At 39.1% G+C, this 21,227-nt stretch overlaps 1 protein-coding gene across 10 annotated transcripts in view; it reads left to right on the forward strand.

The window, feature by feature from the left end:
* Positions 1 to 21,227, forward strand: part of FHOD3 (formin homology 2 domain containing 3) — a 385,562-nt gene that overhangs the window by 242,150 nt on the left and 122,185 nt on the right. For all 10 annotated transcript variants that reach the window (XM_017814946.1, XM_017814947.1, XM_017814953.1 and 7 more), the window contains one exon: positions 17,160 to 17,271. In XM_017814946.1, the coding sequence (XP_017670435.1) occupies positions 17,160 to 17,271 (112 nt within the window). The remainder of the gene's footprint in view (positions 1 to 17,159; positions 17,272 to 21,227) is intronic.

Consider the following 21,227-nt stretch of genomic DNA (forward strand, 5'->3'; position numbering starts at 1 on the left):
ACCCTCGGGGTGTAGCACCTTTTTGTCATATCCAACCTAAACGTCCCCTTCAGGCCATTCCTTCAGGTCCTGTTACTGGTCACCACAGAGAAGAGATCAGTGTCTGCCCCTCTGCTTTCCCTCATGAGGAAATGGTAGACTGTGATGAAGTCTCCCCTCAGTCTTCTCTCATACAGCTAATCAATCTCTCTGCATATCTAAAGAAGTACATCTTGAATTTTGGGGTATTTTTGGTAATCTGAATTTGTGCTTTTTAACCCCGTGTATTTTTTTAACACACTAGCTTAATCGGAGTGATGGCATTAGTTATCATGCAATTTATGTTTTTGTCTGCATTAGTCCAAGGTGCTGGGGAGAAATTACCCAGCCGCCTGCTGAGGAATACTGCCAGAGCAGGGATTTTGAAGAGGCCAGCAAACACATCCTCATCTCACTCCTGTGGCTGGGGAAGACGTGTTATAAGATAGTTAAGCTGCAGCTGCTGGCTGTCTCTGTTTTTAAAAGTAGTTGTTTTACATGTTTGTTTTTCTAGGGGGCCCAGAACATGAGCTTGCTTTTGGGCTGCAAATGTGAAGTATTAATTTGTGAATCTATGTGCAGCCTATTGTCTCTACTTTGTTATTGGTTAAATTTTTTCATCTCTATGCCTCTATACCTTTTAGCCTTCACCCTACCATCCTAAACAGGTGGAAATGAAAGGTTCTGTAAATACCCACTTGTGGGATGCTGTCTAGGAGCTTGAAGGAAAGCTGCAATTCAAGGTGCAATTTCAGAGCAGGAGCTATAGTTGGTTATGCAGAACCAGGGCAGCACTGGGCCTCCTATGGATTGTGCTGTGGATTAGAACAAGTATGACTCAGTAATAGAGAGAAGTAGTAGGACTTTCAGCTTGCAAAGATTTTTAGTTTGGCCTTACACATATAGGCAGATCAGGTTTACAACTCAGTGGAAGTACAGAGAGATCTCTGGCAGCAAGACTGAAATCCAGTCCCTCCCATGCTCTGATATCTTATTTTCCTGGTTTAAATGTGTGACTGACTATCAAGATTCTTAATTTTCTCTGTAGCATTGACAAAAGTGTTGTTGTTGTTGTTATTGTTTTTATTATTCGTAGTCAAGAACTATACAACTAAATCCATAGTGGATATCTAAAATAATTCTTTCAGATATTCTGAGACATTTTACTTTTGTGAAAGGAAATGTGTCCGTGCAGGAACTTGAGGGGTGAGAGGGCAACTACCAAAAAAACCCAGCTTTTTTTTCTGATGTTTTCATGATCACTGTGGTAATATCTTTCATCCCATTCACACAGTTGCTCCATGATACTTCTCATCTCTTTTATGGGACTCTTTAGATGATTAAGGAAATGTTCATTGTTAAGTGCTGTGAGAGCCTACCATGAAGCACTAAAAGCAAGTAAAATAACACCAAAAGTAAGGGTTCAGTGTGATTTTTAGTACTCTCAGTAAAGTCATCTCTTCAAAAAATGTACTCTACTGAGTTACAAGGGTCAAATTTCAACTACTTTTGCTTTTGGCTAAATCTATAGGACCTATTCCCATCAGACATTACACAGCTACTGCAGTGCATTTCACTTGAGCTTTCTGGGATACAAAGGATCATGTTCTGCAGCAGTTTATTTTACTGCTTCTGTGAACTGCTGTCCCTTTTTAGGGCATCAGTGTATTTACTGATTTTGCCTGCAGTTACTCTTGACTTCAGAAGAAAGTGGAAGAACTCTGTTGTGGTTACTTCACGAAAAAGAAAGGGTTGTTTTGGGTTTTTTTCCATTTCCTCTCTCTCCCTCTTTATGCTGTACTGCTCCCAAACAACTGAAACAACAGCCCAAAATTGATCTATAATGCAAGTCAAATCACTGCTGATTATGATCTCATGCTTCTGTGGGTTCAGCTCTTTGAATGACCATGGCAATTATTTGGCTAAAAACTATACAAGTCCCAGATGCTGAATAATTCTTAAATACTGCATCTCAAATATGTTTCATTCTGACAAAACAAAACTGAAATATGCATTAAATAATGCCACAATAAAGGCACATCTCACTGTGCAGTGGTTTGGTCAAATGTGTTTAGTCTTCAGGTTCAGAATAGTGCACTAAGGGTCAAATGTAGAGAAACGGGGACTCTACTAGCTGTTCCTCTGTCCTGGTCACCACTGCTGCAAACCTAACTATAACTTGGTAGCTGCAGCCTCCTAGGAATATACAGGCACATATTTGATTTCAGTTTTCTTATAAAATTGCTGTTTGGTATTTTTTGGCTTGTGGTCACATTTCAGGTGATTTCAAAGGATGCTCTTATTTCTGAGGCTCTGTTAACCTCACTTGGGAGATAAAAACCCAGTCCAGGTTTGTCTTTGAGCTGCACATCCAGATTTCCAGGAAAGTAGGCTTACGGAGACTTTACACATGCAGATGGGTTAGTTCAGAAGCCCGACTGGACCTGTCAGTTTTGAACATGAGTTTCTAAGCCCTGAATACTTGTCATAGCCGTGTTCTGAGTCTGCTGTATAGAAAACATGTTTATATCCCTTTCGGTCTGGTGTGAAACTAGTCCGAAATTAAGAATGGCTGTTATTGTGGTACTGCTGAGGAACTGAAACACAAATTCTGTGAGTCACTGGAGGTTCATCAGCAAGCCTCTCAGTATTCTCTGCAGTACTTGAGAAAATTTAAGTCACTTAAACTACAATATCACAGATGTTTACTGTAATCCCAGACTACACCTGGTGTACAGAGAACTATTTGAACCTCATTGCATAAAAGGTCTTGTCTTTACATGATTTGTGAGCTTAAAAGTACATTTTGAGCATATGTATGGGCATCGGAACCTTAACATATGTAGAACTGCTTTGTTATATTGAAATAAGGTAATTGCTGCGATCTAGTGAAAATAAGTGTTGTGGATCTTTTTGTACCCTCATGTCCCTTTCAGTATATGTGTGTATGGGTGTGTGAGAGAGAAAGAGAAGGTAAGTTGCAGGTGCCACGCTTCAAAAAATAAAGGATGCTTTAAAAGAAACATCTAAGGGTCCTCATTTTTTCATTCATGTTTTTCATATAGCTGTTATTATTTAGTCATATTTTATAAATTCGACACAGTCCTGGACAACTAACTGTAGGAGGCTCTCAGGCAGTTGGACAAGGGGACCTCCACGGATGTCCCTTCCAAACTCAACCGTTTAGTGAATCACTCAAAGTTCCTTCTCCTTTTTCTGCTGTAGTGGTACCTACATACATATGCTTTATACTTTGAAGAAAACTGTAAAAGCCAGATCTTCTTTATGAGTTTAAACAAAGAAATTTCCTTTTAGTCAAACAACAGTTGGGATCTGGACATGGAGGTGAATCTGAATATTAGAGTTCTCTGAAGGATGATAACAGAGCTGAAGCTGACTTCATCTAATCTGCAAACCTTTGAAACACAGATGAACATGAGTGTGGTTAAAGTTAAGCCCAACCTGGGGAGCCTTTGCCACATTACCAGAAGTACTTTATAAAAACACTTCTATTTTTATTATCCAAGTAGGAGACTGAGAAGTCTTTTTGCACCTCTTTCACCTTTTTGTGATTCAAAACATCTTTTCAGTTTGTATGTTTGTTTGATTTGCTGTAAAATTGATGGTGGCTGTGATGAGTTTTGGTTGATAAAAGTCAGAAGAAGGAAGTAGCTTGAGATAGAGATATTTTTTTATCTCTCTGTCTCAAGTTTTTATCTCCTTCAACACTGAATTTTGTTAAAAATAATCACCATAATATGAGAGTGCCATTATCTACAATAACCTCATGTATTCTTGTCATTCTCCAGCTATATCAAGAAGTTGCACACCTACTAGCATTTATGAAAACAAAATATCTCCATCTTGGTCCTCTTTCAGCAAAGGAGGGACTTAGAATCGTGTGACACTGCTAGGGCTGTGTACTTAAGCAGTGCCTTAGCTGATACGCAGTGACTTGTGTCCCCAGAAATCAAGTTTCTAAATGGCTATGTGAAAGATTCTTCTACTCACCTCAGAAACCCACCACATGGGAAGCTGGAAATGTGTCTAGGCTTGGTTACATTTTTGTTTTCATCATGAAGTTCTGTGAATTTAGAAAAAAGCATCTGGACAAGGCTGATGATGGGAACTGGATTTGAGGAGAGTGACCTCTTCCAGATTTTGGAAAGCCATGACAAATAGGAGATTGCTGGAGAAATGTGACTGCCTCTGTTATGTTTAGATGTCCCTCAGAAAGCATCTTTATTCATTAACTTTATTTTGCAAGTTGTCTAAAGTTAAATAAGAATGTCTAGTTTTGCAGTCAAACCTCTTCTTCTGAGTTCCTTTTTGTGCCTCAGAAGTTTGAGAACAGAGAAAAATCTTCACTCTGTATATGCAGTGAAATACTAGTACTCTTACCATTCCATTAATAAGTGGAATATATATATGAATATATATATTCTTTCTCTAGTTTTACTTTATTAGTAATTCTTTCAAGAGGAGTTTGTGATAGGTTTGTTCCATGGTTTCATGTGTGATATTTATCCTTTCAACAGTTTTATTATTTTGGTAGTTCAAACCATTAGTATGTTGCTGCTTAGGGTGCTTAAAAAGGATAAGCTGTTAACAATTATTTGCTTAAGAAAGATAGGTAATATTTTATAGTTTGGAGTCTTTGTTGACATACTATCTTCAAGCATTTCCACACATTTCATGCATAGGTTGTTATGATTTTGTGTTTTTACTGTTGAGATGTTGTCTATGAGATTCTACAGTGTCAGGAAAGGACTGCCAATCATATATTAAGCTTACAGGGTTTTTCAGGTGAAGTTATTTAAACCCAGCCATAGTTTTGGTATTTAATATGAGTACTTTTTAATGGAACTGTTGAAAGAACAAATTTCACGTGCATAAAACCACAGAATAATAATAGAGTAGTTTTCCACTGTACTTGCAGACTCAAATAGTTTTTCCCCTGGAGTCCTTGAACTCAACCTTGGTATTATTTAAACAGGACATTGCCAAGGCCACTAACTCTAGCAAGTTGTTTCATAAGCACCAGAACTAATGAAGCAATTTGTTATCTTTCTTTTCCTCCTTCCTTGCTTTCTCCTTCCCATCCCACATGCTCTTGGTGCCTCAGTCTTGCTGTGTGTCCTGTGCCTCTTGTCTTTGGTACAAATGTCAGCCTGCAGCATGGCTGGCAGAAGGCTACATGAGGACTAATTTTCTAGGTGGCTCCCTTTCAAAATAACTGGAAACTTCCTTTTCTCTTAAGAGAACAATGACTTGGGGTCTTTTGTAATGCCATTTTCAATTCGAGGAGCTCAGTTACTGTCAAGTATGACAATTCAGTTATAGACAATTCAGATCCCATAGAAACAGGAAAGAGTTAGTCCACAAGTGGGCAGTGGGAGGGACAGCAAAGCTGCCTGAGGAAGCAAGGGTGAAAATGCAGTGCTTCTCATGGCTGTCATGTGTTTGAATGGGTTTAATTTTGAAAGGAAACTCTGAGAGAAGGTACTCTGGTAGTTTCTTTATTTCTCTGTTTTCCTTTGGCTTTGACCATAATTCATTGGAACCACACATTTTATTGGTGATGACTTTCACAGGTAGGGACAGGGTGATCTCTGAGCTCCACCTGAGCCATTCTGTGCCTTGGCCAGACGGAGAATTAGCATCATGAAGACACTCAAATTTTGAGATGCTGCTTTATACACCATTCCCCTATCAAACATACTGCAGGTCTGAAGCTTGTGAAACATTCTCTACTACTGTCATGAGGAAATTTCTTTTTGCATCAGCTACACACTAGCTGTATAAATCAGAGGTCTGGCTATGATAGGCAGAAAGTAGTTTGGTATGGAAAATTGATGTGGAGCAAGTGGACTTCATTCTACATAGTTTCTAATCACTCAGGAAAATGATAATGTAATGATTTAATCTTAAATCTAAAGCCTGCACTTGGAATTTAAAATATTTCTGAAAACACGCATTAGTCAAATATATACAGGGAGGCTTAAAAGAAAAAAAAGAAGTAAGATTCAATGTTACATGTTCTGTTTGCCTTTTAAATTTACAGTACTTCAGCTTTTCCATACGTAAAATGTGATCAATTGCAGCATGTGCCATAGAACTGTTGGGTGACTTGATTAATTGTAGATGGCTTTCAGATCCCTAAATGCTTTGCATGAGATGTTACCTTAGTACTAGGTTATTTAATCCCTTCTCTCTTTAAAATTGATTGCTTTTTATCTTGAGTAAGGTGACTTTGTATTACATTAGATGTTTTCACAAACCAGGATGTCACTCAGCAGTATAACAAAGCTAAGGGAGTGTGATATGAAAGGTATTTTGGAGAGGGGATGTGAAGATAAAGTCCTATCTGCAATTAAGTTCATAAAAAATCTTTTCCTCTCCCATTCATTTTGTAACACAGCTAAGGAAATATCAACTTGGCCCTGCCCAAGGAAAAGAAGTTGCTGAAACTGCCATTCTCTTAAAATTTTCCGGTTGCCAGAGGTTCAGCCCAATGACCATCTGTTGAGGACAGCATAGTTCAAGGCTAACATCATAAGTCAATTTAGAGGGCTGGTGTGAAGGCTTGGCATGTAACTCTTGTGTCATGAAAAAAAAGAGGTGCAAAATGGCCTTAATCATATTTCCCTTATGTAGGCACACAAATGCCATTCTTGTGATTGATTTTAGTTTGTAAATTAATTTCTAATGTGGAATTCTAATTCTCTATGGTTTCATATCTTGTTGCTTATTATCTATTTATCTTACTGTTACCAAAACATAAAATATCACTGTTGCATCCGTTGCTAAGGAGATCATCAGGGAATGAATGATCCGTTCAAGAGAAACAGGTTTATTTCTCATTTATTCTGCTCATCAGAAACGCATGTTTTATTTAATAGACATATGACTAATTCCTAAAGACCCATCATGTTTAAACTGGTTTGGTTATGACCTACAGACCTCATTCATTTGCAGTAACTACCAAAAAATGGCCTAGTCAGACAGTATATTTCCAGATGCTAAGTTGCATTAGAATGACATTATACACATCATGGTAGTTTTTTTTTATTTTTGCATAAGCCTAGTTTAATATGTGCTCAACCAAGGTTATGTTATCTAATGAAAGGAACAGACTTTACTAGGCAATTTTACTCTGTGATCCATAACAGGAAAATGCTAGAACACTGATGCTATATTTAAACAAGGTGCATGTTTATAGAAGACAAAAAGAGAATAAAAATGTCTTTTTCTTATCAAAAACTGTTTGATGGCACATTACATGTGTGTAACATGAGTTTAACCAGAAATTGCTTCTTGTGCTGTTGTAATTTCTCTCGAGCTAGGTGTTTTATACCTTCTTGAAGATAATTCAATCACAATCTTTACCCACACACAGAAGACAGAATAGAGGTACTGATAGTGTTCATTTGCCTGGAGTCCTAAAAGATACCAGCATTTGGGAAGGGTTAATAAAAGCATCAACAGATTGAGTATGATGAAACTGCACAATTTGAAGAGAGAAAGAAAATAAAATCTTAGTGTAAATCTTTACAAGCGAAGCCTAATTCCTGTTCTGGACACAGGCTGATGGCAAATTACCAGTGAAATATTTTTGTTTTGTGTTTTGCAGTGGAAAAAACTAAAACTTTAATTGAAACCAAACCCTTCTGTTTCAGCAATATCTGAAAGAGCAAAAGAGAAAGGTGCTCAAAACTGTGTAATAATTAATAAGTATGTGGTTGGGTCCTTGACAAAGGTGCAATGACACCAGCTCAGGAGTCACTTGAGAATAAAGAAGTTTGATCCTTTTATGTCCTATAATCTCCAAATCCTATCCTGTCCTCCCTTCTAACTCAATAATCACATGTAATTTTTACACAATGAACGGTTCTTAAGGAACACACCAGGGGGATTGGTCTGGTTCAAGGGGAGAAAAACAAGACAAGATTGCTTTTACTTTATGTGTTTTCCTAAAAAGCTGTGAATGGTCTTTCATTCATCCTGTCATAAAACAAAAAAAACCATCATTTGAGAGTACTTCATGGGACAAGAAAATCCCTTCCCTACCTCCCCAAGATTGTCATTGCTATTCCAAAAGGTGGAGAGGGGAATGCCCAAAAAACCTTGTAGCATCTCCTGTCTCATTCCAGGCTCTGCAGCCTTTAGGGGTTTTTTCAAACAATGTCTCTTTGATGTGGCAATTGCTGCATGAGTTCATTAGAAATGGCTTAACACATACTCTTTCAAAGCTCTCATCAGAATTGCCTGTATTCATCTGAGAGCCACTTTGACCTGCAATATGCTTTGATTTGTTGTATGAAGTTCCTGCTTCTGTGTACAGATTTTTTTTCATTTTTCCTCCTGCTTCTGTACCATGATTGATGTTGGAAATAATAATTTCCAGGCATGAGCCTTTTTTTTTCCTGTTGACCATTCACTAATCACTATTTGCTTATCCCTGTGTTTTCTTGGTAAACCAGATGAATTTCTTTTTAATTACCTTCTCTCTCTTCATGTCAGAAATCTCACCACAGATAAATGACAGATACATACCACATATGTAACAGCGCACAGTACTTACAATCATTGCCCAGTACATTTGCAAAGTTCTGAGAAACTTTGTTTTAAGAATAGTAAGTGCATGTATTTCTCTGCTGTTCCTAGCATTACGTGTTCTGTATTTAACTGTTGCTTGCCATGCATCTCAGCTTTGTGATACCTCCCTGTGCCATACACATGCCTTGACTTGGGCAGATGCCGCCGCTCTGAAAAGAAAGGCAGGAGTTGTCACATCTTCATTACAGTCTGTAAAGCAACTTCTGGGGCCTCAGCACATATGAACTCTTTCTACCTTCCTAGAAAAGGGTGATTAGACTCATTTGGAAAGTTTTGTGTGGTATTCTGTAGGTTGAGTTTCTAAATTTTACATCATTCTCCTTAAAAGAGGCTGCCTTAAGGTTTGGATGGAAAATTAAGCTGACTAGAAACACTTGATTTAGGTGACACAGAAGGATCTCATTCTTCTGATCATTCCTGCATTCAGGAACTATGAATAAAAAGGAACTGAAACACTAAGTAGACTTGTTACCAGTTTTTGGAGTGAAGTAATTGACCTCAAATGTCACTTTGGAATAGAGAGAGAACATAAAGAACTTGGATTGTTTCTGTGTTCTGTAAGGCATTTAAAAATCCTAGTAACATAGAATTTCAAATATTTCCCCTCCTAGTGTCTTTCCCCTTCCTTATTGACACTCCCAAACCCCAATTTGTCTGGGTTATGTAAGCAGTCTCTACAACACATTTTCAAACTCTTGCTGTAGACGTTACTGTTCTTTCCCATGTTTAGCCAGTGGTGCATATTTCTGATAGCTGGTCTTTAGTCATCCTATCAGAGGTGGGTCTTCCTGCTTATGCATTCAGTACTGGGGCTCTTGGCTGTCTTGCTGCAGAGTGAATGTGGGAAATGTCTAGTAAGATGCTGAATGCAGTGGAGACATCCTTTTACATAAATACAGGTGAATAGCTTGTGAAATACTGAAATGGAATTGTTCCAGAGATTTGAGAAAAATTAATATTTATCAAAAAATACTGGGATGTTGTATGTGTCAGGTAAACTATATTTCTAAAAGACTGGCTACAAATATGCATCCTTGTCAAAGGGCTTTTGTATGCCATGGATGTGCATACTTGACACTGCCTACCTGGTCAAGAAATAGGGTCACCCTCCCTCTGTTTTGTATGCTTCCTGGTTTATGGGCTCTAAATACCTTAATTTTTACCAAAGTTATGCTATGCAAAGGATATCAACATAAGATTATCCAGTTGTCTGTCCTCATCATCATCTGTTTTCCCTATTAAATTTCTGATTTTGAGATGATTCTCTGTGAACAAGAATGTACATGGTCCTAATGCATTTTTACCTTCTAGGGAAAGAAAACAAAAAAAGAAACTGGCATGATTCTGGGAACTGCTACAAAATACAGACACCTTATGCCAGAGCATTGGTAATATAATATTGTCTTGCGTGGTCGTTAGAGGCAAACCTTTTATAGCAGATAAACAGCTCTCATTGCCCATATCCAAGTAATGCTGAAGTTGAAGCAGAACCCTGAGGTTTCTAGTACTGTGTAAACCCAAAGTAAAATAGTAAAGTGGTAGAAACAAGCTTTTATTCCAGTATATATACTCTTGTAATATATATATTAGTTTCTTTGTATATGTGGAAGTGTGTATGTGGTGTATATATATGTATCTGTGATTTTACCAGGTGCTGAAGGAGCTTTTGAACTATTAGTGACAACAAATATGACAGAAAAATAGAGCTGATACAAACTGTGGTTGAATCCCAAGTTATAATCTGGAAATGTTATGATACACACTTTTCATCACGCTTCACTATAGATCTTTGATTTTTTTTTCCCCTTACAGTTCTATCCTTGTACATCTCATGAGATTTATCCAGAGGCAAATAAGCTAAAGCTGTTCTTAGGTCTGACTCCTCTGTCTGAACAGGACAGACATGTTGGGAACAACAGATATGGAAATATATGGAACATCTGATGTACAAAATCCTAGGAGAATCTCAATGCTTTTTTGTTTATGCACATCTAACTTTTTGATTGATAAAGTGAACATTACCTGTACTGGCCTTGGCAGTAGTGCTGCAAGTTCAAAGTGGATCTTGTTAGGACTAATTTTTCTCATGGCAGGTTTTATCTGGCACTTTTTGTAAATCTTCCTTTTCTGTCTCTTTTTTCTTTGCCTGTGATTCTTGAAAATTACGTTTTAAGGATACTAAGTCATAGTATAGTCATATGATAGGGTGATTTGTGTTTGAAGGAACCTTAAAAATTATCTTGTTCCAACCCCCTGCCACTGGCAGGGACACCTTCCACTAGATCAGTTTAATCCAAGCCCCATTGAACCTGGCTCTGAATGCTTCCAGGGACAGGGCTTCCACACCTTCTCTGGGCAACCTGTTCCCGTGCCTCACCACCCTCACAGTGAAGAATTTCTTACTAACATATAGCATAAGCCTACTCTCAGTTTAAAGCCACTACCCCTTCTCTTCTTAAAATCCGGGAAAATTATAGGTGTTTCTTTTAGCATCACACCATTTGATTCTGTTTACTCATTCTGAATAAGAAAATATGAATTTGAGCACTAGTGAGTAGTATGCCACTGTGTGAATGAAGGCCTGGGTTGACAGGAGTGTAGCCACCAAGTTGAAGGAAGTGCCTTTTCCTGTTTGGTGCTGATAAGACTGCACCACGAGTTCAGGAGTCCAGTTTTGGGCTCCTCAGTATGAGATAGATATTTACCTACTGGAGCAAGTCCAGCGTGTGTTCACCGTGATGGTGAGGTGGGGTGGAGCACTTGATATATGAGTAAGGGAAGTGGGTTTGTTCACCTAAGATAAGAAGGAAAGTCATATTAGGGCCATTCCAACTTTAATTATTACACTGAGATTCTCTCAAGCTCAATATTTATGTTTTCCTTACTACAGTATAACCATATAAATACTATATATTTATTTTGTATACTATATTTGTTATTTATTATAATGAATAGTGGGTTTATATGTATATACTATATATATTATGTATTTTATTTAAATTTGTATATAAAACCTTGCATTCTGGGAAGATCTTTCCTCTTTTTGTGAACGGAAGGTGATTTTAGCCCCTTGTGAAACACGAAATTTAACTGCATTACAGGTGCTGGCAGGATGCCAGTGGGCTCTTCCTGCAGCACTACATCTGAAGTTGGAGGCATCCTTGCACCTCACAAGAAAGAAGGGTTCCAGTTTCCCTATGCACCTCTCACTGGCAGGCTGGACACTGGTTGCACTGGGTGTTTCTTCAGCTACAGCACTGCTTGGCTGTATCCTATCAAGCAGATGAGCATGTGGCCTGCAGTAAGTCCATGTCTGCACTTGGAATAGGACCCGAAGGATGTGGCTGTAGTAAATCTTTGTTTAAAAATCCAATGCCCATTTCTCCTTTAAACTTAAATAGTGTAAATCCAAACCAACTACATCTCCCAGAGTAAAATATTTTTGCTCATTTTTCTTTTTTCTTTCTTGTTTAAAAAAAAAAATTGAATCCTAAATGTTTAAATCTGACCTTTATAAATATTTCTTTGGTCTTTAAGTCAATGAACTTTGTGACAACATTCCTTGTGAAGGCTAAAATCTTTCCTGACAAGTGATTAACAACTGGGATAAGCCCTTCCATGAGATATGAGTTTTGCAGCCAGTTGTGTGGTATCTTTGGCTGAGTCTGTAATTGTCTAAACATAAAGAGATAAAAAGGAAAGGTGCTGCCAAACTGCACTGTAAAACGTAAAGTGAGAAGGAGGGAAAAGGTTTATAATTTTTCTTCCTTTTACATTGCCGGCTACATCTTATCTTTACCCAGAAGATGCTAACATCATTTCCTGTCTATGAATTGGCTTGCACATCATACAAAAACACAACATGAACTTTCTTTTCTAACTTAATAGCAGTTTTGATACTTCAGTGCTTTGACATTCAAGAATCCTGATTTAATCTCAGAACTGTTAAAATATCACTTTACCAAGCCAATGAGTGTGTATATTGCCTCAATGAGCCTTCTTTTTTAACTAAGCAGTAATATTTAAGATGGAAATTTGGATTTAATTGCAACAACCAATGTTTGCAAAGTGAGGATAACAGGACCTTTTTTGAGCTAGCATGTCTAAATCTTTTATTGCCCTTCTGATATCTAGTTCTGTTTGAAGTAATAGTGTGATTCTCCATGGACTTTTAACGGAACTGTGACTATTGAAGCAGATTCACAAAGCAGTTGAACTCATCTTCAATACTAAATAAAAAACAGAAAAAATATCCCAGAAGCCATATTAAAAGCTTTCATGAAATTTTTAACAGTGATTCAAATTATTAGTGATTCCCCTACTTGTGACTGAAATATGAAACTTGTTTCTATTGGTCCCATTGCTGTGCCATCTGGGTACATCATGTGAAATAAAGTGGTAGCAGTGGCTGGCAAGAACTCCCGTGACTTCACAAAGGGAAGCAAGAAAGTCAAAGAATTGTTACTCTTTTTTTCCTGTTAAGCAATCTCCCAGTTTTGAGATTTAGTTATTTTATTTGCAATGTAGCTGTCTACTATTTAATTAATTGAAAAGGTACGCCCTGCAAACACGTTTTAGAACTCACTCATGAAGCTGTGAGGATCTCCCACTTTGACAATCACCACAGTTAATCACAAATGGGAACTTTCTGAATAGCTCTGGTATTTTGAAAGTTGTGAAACAGTCATTCTTGGTCTTGGTTGAAACCCGTCCCATTGTGATACCCGACACTTATCATGTCACCAGCAGCATGCATGAGCTGCCACAGGCAGGTCAGGCCCACAATGAAGTGAACATTTAGAAGATAGGCTATGTGAGAAAATTCACTGTGCTTCACATGGGTCCTGGCAGCAGGTATCCCTGAACAGACCTTTCAGAGACTTCTTGGTGCCATGGTGGATAACTAGAGTTGATTTCAGTGTGAGCATGTCAGACTCTGGACTGTTCCTGTGTCTGGAGGTGACAGGCAATCACATGTCTTGGAGGGTCTTTGGCTGGTTGAAGACTTCAGTCTCCTAGAAGCAGTGCAGCTGCTCAGTGATTGCCTGCTTCTGTCAAGAAGCACTGTTAAAGCAGTATTAGAAAGCATTGCAGGATGAGCACAAAGATTATGTGGGTTAAGGTAGCTAGTAAGTCCCCAGTATAGGCATTGTGCAGCATAGTCTAGGACTGCAGTGTTTAGTTTTGTCCTTGCCCAAGGAGCAGCAGACAGGCTTAAAAGTGCCCACAGGGATCTCAAGTGCCATTTTCTATTGAGCAGGAAAAAGCATTGTTTCAAACGCAGGTTTTCTCAAAGCTAGTGTCTGTGCTGATTGCAAGCAGAACGCGGCTGTTGCAGTTCGAGGGGTTTCTGGGGGGTCACTGCCAGCCGCTCTGTGAAGGTTTTCAGGGCTGGAATCACCCCCCCACCACCACCTGTCCCTCGTGGCAGGGACAGGCGGCAGAGGTACTTAAGCCAGGAGACAGAGACCACATAGCACACAGGGAATCCAACAGCAAAGAAGAGCCTTTATTCAAATTTCCCGCAGCTTATGAGGGCTGCTGGGCCAAGCAGGGGATTGGCCATTTGGCTAGCCAATGCAAGGAGACAGTATAATAACTATGGCGACACAGAAACCAATGGTAGACAAGCGAGTTAACAACTTCCACACGGCCATGGTATGCACCTTCGCTGAAAAGAAACTCCACTTCCAGCACTGATTGACTCTTTATTTGGGGAGTTGGATAAGCTCTGAAAATTTGCAAATTGAGGAACTGAACTTACAGTATCCTTCTAATACCTAAATGGCAAGCAAAACATAGCTTTTCTAATCGCTCCTTTTCTCCAGGACTACTTCTGAGTGGTATTTATTCCTTAAAATACCATCTGTTAGTTTGGTAAGCACAGGAGGCTGATACCGGCAGACAGCACCCAAAATCAACCAGCTTGAGCCTTGGTCTGGTGCAACTGCAATGGGCCTCCCTGAGGCTTCAAAGGATTTGCAACATGGCAGGTGCATAGGGACTAACTCCTTATTACAGCACCTGCCATGGCCAGCAGGCATCAGTTTGAGCAAAGATATTGCCAAAGGTTCTTCTTTCTGGAAGAAAAAGAGATTTGCAAAAATAGAATTAAGCCTGGTATATCTCCGACTGATTGCTGTCAAAAGGAAATGTATGGGAACTTTGCCATGCAACATTTACGTGTAAATGCATCTCAGTGTCACCATGTGGCCAAGCCTTGAAGTTTTAAGAACCATCAAAAGCAATATCCAAGATTTCCTTTCTAGGGAAAGGATCCTGATCAGATTAGGAGGTAGTATGTAAGTGGTTATCTGGGAAGTATGTTACTGCTAGAATAGTTTACAGTAATCTGGTATAACTGCTATTTTACAAAGTAACATTACAAAACAAGTAAAGACTTTTTGGAAATTCCTACAATATGTCTATTAAACAATTGAACTTGAATGGTAAGGGAAATGTCATTGCAGAGCAGAAACACCATGGTATTGGCCTGACAGGCAAATACACAGTTGTCCAGTGCAATTTTGGGGAAAGTGATTTGTTGTGTTATTGGGTTTCAATTTCCTTTACTTTGACTACCCCCTATATCTGTGAAGTATCACTGAAGCAGTACAATTGCAAATTAGGCTAACCAAGTGTCTTAAGGTCAGGTTTGTTACTGGGATTTCCTGGCTGTCAGCCCTAAAATGAAACAATTTGATAATACATCAAGCCTGAAAGAGTCTAGATTCAACAGCGAAATATTTCTCATTGCCAGTAGTGCCATTGCAGTGCATTAAGCTCAATTCCACATGAGTGAGTAAAACCCAGGAAGCTACAGAAATAGCTGGGTCACTGGTGACACTAAAGTCTGTGTTTATAGCAGCAAGCTGCATTGTAGGTCATTACCTTCAAGTGAGCTCTAGTACATCTCTGTGAGTGGCTGTGTGAACGTGGCCTATGCCTGTTGCACTTGCAGTCTTTTTTAGAAAATAGACACAGTTGCTGTCTTAGTATGCATCTATGCTAAATGACTAATGGTGATTTTTTTGCCTCTTAGGAGAGTTGTGTTGAGAAGACTTGAAAAAAATGAGGGAATGGGACTAAGCCAATATTGACAGAAACTTTATATATCTCTGAAACAGTTTAGCAATATGGTATAATGATTTTTTTTGTTTTTTACTTCGCCTCTGGGTGAGACATTTTAATGACCAGGTGGTTATGTTTCAGAGTGCCTGTCAGCTCAATGTAACGAGACAAAGACATGGACTTTCTGGAGCATGGTTTATCTCCGCATGAATGCATCCTAAAATAGATTTAAAAAATTTGTCAGTTGCAGAGGAGAGAGTAATGTCCACATTACTGTAGCTGTCTCATTAAAAATCTTACATGTCGTTGGATATATTCGTTGCAGACCAATGTAGAAGAAAAATACAGTAAACTTAGAAATACATGGGCTTTTTTTCTGGAGCTTGATTCAAGCATAGTAGGTTGGAAAGTGTGTTCCTGAGACCAGCAGCGTGTCACCATTTATTTGGCTTTAAATCCATTGTTTAGGTTGAGGGTATAGCAAATTTAATCTAGAATCAATTGTTGCAGTAAAAGCCTTCTCAGCTGGGCATGTAGAACCCTGCCTATTAAAAAATCCTTCCCTTTCACATCTCCTTTTATTAAAAACTCCAAATATTGCCTTAAATAAAGGGCTGTTTTTTCACATACCTTGTCATGCCAAGCAATCGTACTTGATCATCCCTAGAAATTCTCACTCAGCTCTTTTAGTTGAATGATATTCTCTGGAAATAGGAGATCTGTGATGAAATTGATACAGTCTGACTATTGATCTCCAATAGATCAATTTTACCAATGCTGATTCTTTGATGAACTCTCTCTCCTGGGGTTGTACAAAAAAAAATAAATTTGAAATCTTGCAGGCAGAATGCTCAGTTCCAGTAAATCACACATATCATGACAGGGTGGGATAGTTGGAGTTTAAACACACTTCCTCCCAAGTTCTGTTTAATAGTGAAGATCAATCTATTTAATAAAGTAAGCATTAAACAGTAACATATAAACAGTAACATAATAAGAAGAGAAGGAAGTGTAAGGAGGAAATTATCCCATCGTACAGCATTTTGACAAGATTAAAGGCTTACAGCGAAAGGAGGAAATAAATGTGTTGAGAAATAGAGAAATATATGCTTTGTTAGTTCGGTAGGTTCTAAGTACATCAAGCCTTGGACAGCAGCGTTGGGGATATGCATAGGTGGGATATTCAACCTTTTGTTACATGTGGCAGTGTTAAGCTTTCATTTAGATTCACTGACTGTTGGGACTTCCCTAGAAGAGCACTGTGTCCAGTGAATGAAATTTTCAGCCAGCTGGCTACCTTTCATTTCTGCAGTGCTGTCACAGCTTAATCTCGTCTGTTCGTCTGTTATTACCAGATGTGGACTGCTGCACTTGCATCTTGCCCAGTGTCATTTCACACATCTGGAAGTGTTGTGGTTTGCAGTATGACAAGTTGCACTCTTTTCTTCTAGTTTCGCCTGGTGGTAAAGACAGCGCTGAAGCTGCTGCTGGTGTTTGTGGAGTATACTGAATCCAACGCACCGCTTTTAATCCAGGCAGTATCTACTGTTGATGAAAAGAGAGGTGAGTAGCCTTACTTGGGGGTTGCAAAATTCCAGCATCACTGAGATCAAGGTGGCATTTCATCACTGATTTCAGTGGCTATAGAGTTGCTGTCATGATGCCTGCTTTGTGCAACATATCCTTCATTTCTTGATTAACAGCATATTGTGTTTTTATAGCCTACGATTGTCTGAGGAATTAATTGTAATGAGAAAGTGAAGGGTGAAAAGATGAGGAACTCGATTGCCTTCCTGAGTACCACAGTCATTGCCCCGTCCCTGCACCCACATGCAAAGTAAACCCCCTTGTATCTTCCAACCTCAGAGGCTCCTCCAGGCAAGGCCACTTCCTTCTGAGAAGCAGCAGTCTGATTTAGAAGAGAAAATTATATCTAATCAGTGTAATCCCTTTGAAGAGAAAGACGAGGTCAGTAATAGTACAGGCCTTATAGTAAAAGCAAAACCATCTGTTGTTACATTAAAATAAAGCCCTTGAGCAGATATTTTACTATGAAATCTGTTACCCTTCAGGCTCATGAAAAATACTTGAATATGTATACTGTATTTTTTACAAATAAATAGAACAAAAATGGTTCTTTCTTGTTCTTCCCACAAAGCCATCACTAAGCTCCTGGGGCATTCTCTCTTGATGCAAAACATTCCTTTGCCTCAAGGAGCGTTTTTGAGGTTAGGAGATCCATTGTTGTGGTCTCAAACATTGAGGTTGAAAGCAAGGTTCCCTCTGTGGAGCAACTGCCTCCATGCTGAACTTGTTTGAGTGACTTGATATGGTAAAAGTGAAAAAAGAAAATGTTGGGGGTCGGGGAGAAAAGAAAGGTGGTGCCAGAAATAGGAGAAAGGAGCCAGATTTTGCTTTCAACTATCAGAATGCATTGAGAAGAAAAAATACAAATTGTCTCTTATGGCAGGGAAGCAGGCAGGGGCAATTCAAAAACAATGAACTCTGCAGGTTGGCTTTCTGTTTTGAATTAAAACCATTAAACCTTACAATTCCATAAGCATAAATGTAATTACAATATTCATGTAATTGTGAGCGTGATGATTTATTTTCGCAGTCATTCTTAGGTTTTCCTCAGCTTTCTGAACTCACTGGTATTCTCAACATGTGCAAAGTGCCATCTGTTCACATGCTGGTAAACCTCATTAAAGAAAAAAGAGAAAGAAGGACCCTAAACAATTACTATGCTTTGTGTATTCCCTTCTGTATCTGTAGAACAGCCTTAGGCAAACATTTACATGTCCCAAAGTAATAAAACAACTTAAGTAGCCACATAAGACTTGAAAAAAACCTGATGTGTGTAGTTAGATGAGTATATGTTAGGAGCATGATGAGAGGTTTTATGGGAATTCTCATACCTGTGCTTTGGTGGATTGTCTTGAAAATAACTCAAATATCCAGTTTTCCCTTCTTCCTTTTTTAAAAAAATTATTTTAATTGAGAAGTTGTACTTAACTCCTTAAGAGATTTTTTTTCTGGTTTTATATTTAGTTCCCTTTTTAGGTCATCGATGTAATAGTCATAGACTTATTTTGGTTGGAAAAGACTTTCAAGACCATTGACTCCAACCATTAACCAAACACCACCAAGTTCATCACTGAACCATGTCTCTCAGTGATACATTTACACATCTTTTAAATACCTCTGGGGATGGTGACTCCACCAGTTCCCTGGGCAGCCTGTTCCAAAGCTTGACACCCCTTTCCATGAAGAAATTTTTCCTAATATCCAGTCTAAACCTCTCTTGATGCAACTTGGGGCTATTTCCTCTCATCCTGTCGCTTGTTACCTGTGAGAAGAGGCTGACTCCCGCCTCACTACACCCTCCTTTCAGGTAGTTGTAGAGAGTGATAAGGTCTCCCCATCAGCCTCCTTTTCTCCAGGATAAAGAACCTCACCACTCTCAGCCACTCCTCATAAGACTTGTGCTTCAGACCCTTCAACAGCTTTGTTTCCCTTCTCTGGACACACTCCAGCACCTCACTGTCTTTCATGTAGTGAAGGACCCAGAAATGAACACAGGATTTGAGGTGCAGCCTCACCAGGGCTGAGTACAGGGGGATGATCACTTCCCTGGACCTGTTGGCCACACTGTTTCTGATACAGGCCAGGATGCCTTTGGCCTTCTTGCCCACCTGAGCACACTGCTGGCCCATGTTCAGCTGGCTGTCAACCAGCATTCCTGGGTCCTTTTCTGCTGGGCCACTTTCCAACCACTCTTTCCCCACCCTGTAGCGCTGCATGAGGCTGTTGTGTCTGAAGTGCCAGGACCTTTTTGATCCTCATACAATTGGCCTCATCCCATTGATTCACCCTGTGTCATCAGTCCTTCCTATCCTCCAGCTGATCAACACTCCCATCTAACTTGGTGTCATCGATCTCAAACTGACTGAGGGTACCCTAAATCGTCCAGATTGTTGATAAAGATATTAAATAGGACTGTCGCCAACACCGAGCCCTAGGGAATCCTACTAGTGATCAGCTGCCAGCTAAATTTAACTCCATTCACCACTATGCTCTGGGCCTGGCCATGCAGAAGTTTTCTACACAGCAAACAGTGCACCTGTCCAACCTGCGAGCAGCCAGTTTCTCCAGGAGAATGCTCTCGGAGACAGTGTCAAAGCCCTTCACTTTTAGCTGTGGATGTGCTATGTTTTAATTTATATTTTTAAATTGAGGAGTACCAACCTTTAATGACTGACAGAACAGAAATACAGAGGAAGAAAAAAGCAGTGTGCATTTTCTTCAACCATTGTCATAAATCTCACAGGTATGTAATTAGGTTTAGCACTGCTTTGATAAAAGTCCATTGTTTCATGTACGTACAAGGTGATGAGATATGACATAATTCTTCAACATGTGTACCGCACGTGATTAACGTAAAGTACCCCATATTAACTCAGCCTGGTTTCAAAGCAATCCCATCTGTGGTTTCTATGTGTGAATACATCCATATGCAAACCGAAGTACAGAGATCCACAGAAGTACCAGCTTTACTCTCAGATGCAAGCAGACCATAAGTGAATAACTGCATGGCCCTCATCATATAGGAAGTAGCTTCTACTTACAGTTCCATCTAGCTCCCCCCTTCCTCCCACTCTTTCTTGTTTTAGAACCCCGGAGGAATATGGTCTCTTTTCAATTTAAGCATACCAGACTACACAGGCTCTGGAAAGTGGAGCTAGCGTTGCACTCTGCTGTCTAAGGCTGCTTTATCATGAGCATATTTTAGGTCAGAGATTAAAGCCCCGTGACTGATCTGGACACTGTCACGTACTAATTTTGAATTATCTGCTACCCAACCTGTTATATTATTTGTAATTATCTGCTACCCAACTTGTTATATTATTTGTAAATGGCCCTCATTATCAGTTCTCTGCTTTTCCTGCCATTTTATTCATAGTTAGATATGCACTAAATTAATGCCCATGCTCTGGGTAGGAGCATCTGGAAGAGTGTAAGTTCACTCATATTTAAATAGCCTGGAGTACAAGATGTTGAGGTCTTTCAAAGCGTATTAATACCTTTCCATCCTGTGTCTGTTGGAGACAGACACTCTCTAAGTTGATAGCATTACTCATGTAAGTTTCTGCTCTTGTGCAAGGTTCTTCCTGCTCTATATATACTGTGCACATCTTTGTAGCTGGGATGTCAAGATTTTGTGTATGACATGAATTGCACCATTAAAATAAGGATTTAAAGAGGAAACTGAGAAAAGTCTGAAACTTAATGGCCAATGTTATTCAATAAATAGAGTGTATTAATGTAATATAGGCTTAGCTGTTGTAGCCTCATAGTTTTGTGTGTCTATGCACCATATTTGATTACTCGGAACACTGTAAGTAGCATGAGGGTTGAGGCTCCAGCCCTCCTGTCAGAATGGCTGCAATAAAGACCTCTGTCCAGTGACGAGCCTGTAAAGGGCAGTCGAGGTGTTCTCATTTTACCCATTAGAAGGC

This window comes from Lepidothrix coronata, unplaced genomic scaffold (assembly GCF_001604755.1).
Source record: "Lepidothrix coronata isolate B3197 unplaced genomic scaffold, Lepidothrix_coronata-1.0 Scaffold47, whole genome shotgun sequence".
Taxonomy (NCBI): domain Eukaryota; kingdom Metazoa; phylum Chordata; class Aves; order Passeriformes; family Pipridae; genus Lepidothrix; species Lepidothrix coronata.